Source organism: Microtus ochrogaster, unplaced genomic scaffold (assembly GCF_000317375.1).
Source record: "Microtus ochrogaster isolate Prairie Vole_2 unplaced genomic scaffold, MicOch1.0 UNK37, whole genome shotgun sequence".
In the NCBI taxonomy this organism is placed as follows: domain Eukaryota; kingdom Metazoa; phylum Chordata; class Mammalia; order Rodentia; family Cricetidae; genus Microtus; species Microtus ochrogaster.
Window position 1 is genome coordinate 181,348 of NW_004949135.1, and position 4,861 is coordinate 186,208.

General features: G+C 39.9%; 1 protein-coding gene across 7 annotated transcripts in view; it reads left to right on the forward strand.

The window, feature by feature from the left end:
* Positions 1-4,861, forward strand: part of Atg5 (autophagy related 5) — a 115,051-nt gene that overhangs the window by 28,994 nt on the left and 81,196 nt on the right. For 6 of the 7 annotated variants that reach the window (XM_013354266.2, XM_026789988.1, XM_005368618.2 and 3 more), the window contains one exon: positions 1,441-1,519. The exons of the other annotated variant lie outside the window; for it this stretch is intronic. In XM_013354266.2, coding sequence (XP_013209720.1) covers positions 1,441-1,519 — 79 coding nt within the window. The remainder of the gene's footprint in view (positions 1-1,440; positions 1,520-4,861) is intronic. 7 annotated transcript variants of the gene reach the window in all.

The following is a 4,861-nucleotide window of genomic DNA, read 5'->3' on the forward strand; positions in this document are numbered from 1 at the left end:
ACTCTTTGGAATGATCTGCTTAGACAGCAGAGGGAGCTCTAACACTGCATTTTAAGGAGTGAAGTTTCTTACTACTATACCTTAAATGGTCATCATTTATATATGATGCTTTCATACTGTGGCAGTTCTAGATTCTCTAAAGACTGCTTTGGCTGAATAAGCAAACGATTACTTGTGGAGGTTTGAGGATGACTTTTGGGGAGTCTGTTCTTCTCAATTTAGGATCAGGAGATCCTAAATTAAAGTTGAATTTAGACAAGTTTGTTTGAACCATCTCTCCAGCCTTTTCTTTCTTTTTATTTATAATAGTATTATTATTATCATTTTATACATACTGGTTTCACATAGCCCAGGCTGGTGTCAAACTTGCTGTGTTGCTGAGGTTGACCATTGAATTCTGGATTCTGCCTCTACTTCCTGAATGTTGGAATTATAGACATGTGCAACCATGCCTAGAATGTTTGATGCTTCTTGTAAAGGATATTCTGAACTTGTTTTGCTATGACTTCATAGTTAAAAGGCTAGATATTTACATGCATATGTAATGTTAAGAGAAGCAATCATAAACAAGGGGATTTACATGCTCTTTAGGTGAGTGACTTTAAACTTAGGAATTTCTAAATTTTGAAAATAAAAAGCAGGGACTAGAGAGATGGCTTATTGGTTAAGAGCACTGGTTTGAGTCCCTGCATCTACACAGTGGCTCACTACTGTCAATATTCCAGTCCCCTGGCCTGTTCTGGCCTGTTAAGGACAGCACATGCATATGGTCCACAAATATACTTGAAGATGAAACACCCACACAGCATAAAAATTTATTTATTTTAGTTTTTTGTTGTTGTTGTTGTTTTTTAGAAACTGGCTTTAAAAACACAGCTCTTGAGGCACTTGAACCAGGAGTTCAAAGCCAACCTGGGCTACCTTTTGAGATACTATCTCAAAAAACAGACAAAACAATTGCTGTAAAAAGCCAGATGTGATTTGCACATCAGTAATCCCAGCATTTAGGAAGTAGAGGTAGAAGGATTAATTTTGTCTTGTAGTTAGGCCAATCTGGTTAAGATTGTTGCAGGCCAACCATAGGCATATAGTGGGGTCCTCTCTCAAAAATAAATAAGATATTTTAGTGCTTAAATAAACTTACAAAAAATAGTTTCCTCTTAAAAGTACCTGAGTGATAATTAACACTACACTATAGCAGCTGATGAGAATCCCCTATGGTCTATTGAGACTCCTGTGGGAAATGAAAAGTTTAGAAGGAAAACACCTGGCAGCTGGATGGAGCCCATGTATTAACCAGGCATGCAGCTGTGTAAAGTTACTTTTAGTGAGTAATCTGTAAAGCCTATGACAGTAGGTGATAGTGTTGGAAATTTGTTTGGGAATTTAGTTATAAATTTATATTTTTTTCTCTCTTTAAGATATACCTTTCGTTTTTAGGCATTATCCAATTGGTTTACTATTTGATCTTCTTGCATCAAGTTCAGCTCTTCCTTGGAACATCACAGTACATTTCAAGGTATAGTTTAAATGGCAATTCCTATTTGTTTCATTTGTGGTTCTTAATAGAACAGAATTTTTTTTTCAAATAAGTTATTCATTGTTACTCCTATTTTGTTTGTTTTTTAAGACATGGACTCAGTCTGCATATCATTTGGACAAGGACCTTACTGTGTGGTCTAGGTTAGAATCAAACTCAGAATGTTTCTCCTGCTTAGCCAGCTTAGTGCTGAGAATGCAGGTGTGTGCTTCCACGTCTGACTGGTTACTCACTCCCTAGCTTTCCACTCCTGTTCTCTTTGCCTTAAGATGTTCTTCAACTCCAAATTTTTGGCAAAACATTTAATCTATAAACATCTTCTCTTTTTAAGAGCTGAGTAAACCATGTTTTAGATTTCCAACGCTCATAGAACTTGTTCTATATAACCTATATATAATATATAGAGTTATATTTCTAAACTAACATAAAATAAAAATAAAATTCCCAGGTGTAGATATGGGCATAAGAGTAGAGATTAGAACAACCTAGTACTGTTGAGAATTTCTGTATCTGTTTTGACAGGACTCCAAAGATTTAGTGAGCCTCTATTTTGAGACGTTTTGATTCCCCTTTTAAAGCCAGGCAAATTTAATGTTGCCTGTTGTTGTCCTAATAAGCTGTAAAATACTGGTCACAGATGAGCATGGTGATACTCAGAGTGACTCTGGTGCTCAGGAGGTAGAAATAGAAAGGTTTTGAGTTCACGCTCGGCTAGGGCTTGGGCTACACAATAAGTTGAGTCCAACCTTGACTACATCATTAAACCCATCTTAAGAAACAAAAATAAAAAATAACGTAATAATCTCCTTCCTCTTTACTTATGTAGTGCCCCTCCTACTTTCCAATTCATGAACAACATTATGGGGTTCTGGAGAACATCTTGAGTTATCACTCTCAAGAGGCTCTCAGATGGCAGTGGGGAAGCATAAAGAGCATGAGAAAGTCGTCATGTCACTCAGCTCCTGAAGACCACTCTCCATTCTTTGTATTCATGTGGGATTCCCCTCTGTATGCTGTGAATACATTTTATTACCATTGGTTAATAAAGAAGCTGCTTTGGCCTATCACAGGACAGAATAAAGCTAGGTAGGATATCCAAACAGATATATATATATATATATATATATATATATATATATATATATATAGAGAGAGAGAGAGAGAGAGAGAGAGAGAGAGAGAGAGAGAGAGTAGGCAGAGACAAAGAGATGCCATGTAACTGACAAAAGAGACACTAGAACCTTACTGGTAGGCCACAACCTGGTCGTGATACATAGATGAACAGAAATGGATTAATTTAAGATGTAAGAGCTAGCTAGGAATACGCCTAAGCTATTGGTCAAACAATGTTGTAATTATTACAGTTTCTGTGTTATTATTCAGGTCTGGGTGGGCACCCGGAAAATGAACAAGCAGCCTCCTCTTGCATCCTATGATGCTTTTTCTTCATACTTTAATTGGTTGACCATTTATTATTTCCCTGTGCATCTACAGTAAGGTGCTTTGCAAAATAATGTGTTACTGTGGTTGCTTTCAATTTAAGCAAACTCACCTGGGTTGTTCAATATGATGTAACCATTTGGCAGACATAGCACCTGTTGCAGGGAGCCTCTTGTTGGTTCCAGGTTGTCTGGCAGCTTAGACCCAAAATAATCACATAGGAACTGTATTAATTAAATCACTGCTTGGTCCATTATCTCTAGCTTCTTATTAGCTAACTCTTACATATAAATTTGATGGAGGAAGGTCATCTGTCTATGTGTTATTTTCATTGATTAATAAAGAAACTACCTTGGCCCTTTGATAGGGCAGAAAATTAGGTAGGCAGAGTAGACAGAACAGAATGCTGGGAAGAAGGCAATGAGTCAGATGCTATAGCTCTCCTCTCCAAGATGGACGCAGCTTAAGATCTTTCCGGTAAGCCACCACCTCATGTTGCTACATACATTAATAGAAATGGGTTAATCAAGATATGAGAGTTAGCCAATAAGAGGCTGAAACTAATAGGCCAGGCAGTGTTTAAAAGAATACAATTTGTGTGTGGTTATTTCAGGGCATAAGCTAGCCAGGCAGCCGGGAGCCGGGTGGCGGAATGCAGCCCACAGCTCCTTCTACAAATGGCACCCAGACGTGGATAACTGCATCCACAGAAAGCCTGAGAAAGCTTGGGAAAGAATAGAGTAAAGCATGTTTTCTTGATAGCAGCAATTTCTCGGGTCTGCTCTGCTTGCTAGAGGCAGGCAAGTGCTCTCTTCTAAGAGAGGCTTCCTGACTCAGCTTTAGCTGCAAAACCCTGCAGCTCTTTTAAGAGGTCCTGCCACGAAACACTTAAATATTGTTTATGACAAGCTGAATGCATGCTTTTCGGTTTTCAGCCATAGCAGGAAAAAAAGCTGCACCGTTTTAAAATGTTGGCTTTCTGGGCTGTCCTGCCAGAGCAAACTCTGACTCTTTCAGGCAGGCGGTCTGACTGACTGTGTCTGTGAGCAGAATGCTACAGCTTGCTTGCTGGCAAGGAACTTGAAACGCCATAGAGTTGTGGCAATAAAAATGGCTACAGCCGGTACCTACGTCCATCTTGGGCCAGAGCTTCATCATTTTTGTTTAAACAGAAAAAGGGGAAATGATGGAGGAGGGTCATGTATCTATGTGTTACTTTCATTGGTTAATAAAGAAACTGCCTTGGCCCTTTGATAGGACAGAAAATTAGATAGGCGGAGTAAACAGAACAGGATGCTGGGTAGAAGGCAGTGAGGTCAGATGCCATGGAGCCAGCCACCAGGTCAGATATGCTGAATCTTTCCTGGTAAGCCACCAGTTTGTGGTGCTACACACATTAATAGAAATGGGTTAATCAAGATGTGAGAGTTAGCCAATAAGAGGCTAGAGCTAATGGGCCAGGCAGTGTTTAAAGGAATACAATTTGTGTGTTATTTCCGGGGCTAAGCTAGCCATGCAGGAGCTGGGCAGGATGAAAAGCAGGCCTGCTCGCCTCCTCACTACAAAATGGCACCCCTTTTACATAAATTTAACCTATTTCTATTAATCTGTATATCTCCATGTGGCTGTGGCTTACCGGCTAAAGTTCCAGCGTCCTGCCAGGTGATGGTGGTGCACGCCTTTAATCCAAGCACTCTGTGAGTTTGAGGCCAGCCTGGTCTACAAGAGATAGTTCCAGGGGGCTGGAGAGATGGCTCAGGGGTTAAGAACATTGCCTGCTCTTCCAAAAGGTCCTGAGTTCAATTCCCAGCAACCACATGGTGGTTCACAACCATCTGTAATGAGGTCTGGTGCCCTCTTCTGGCCTTCAGGCATACACGC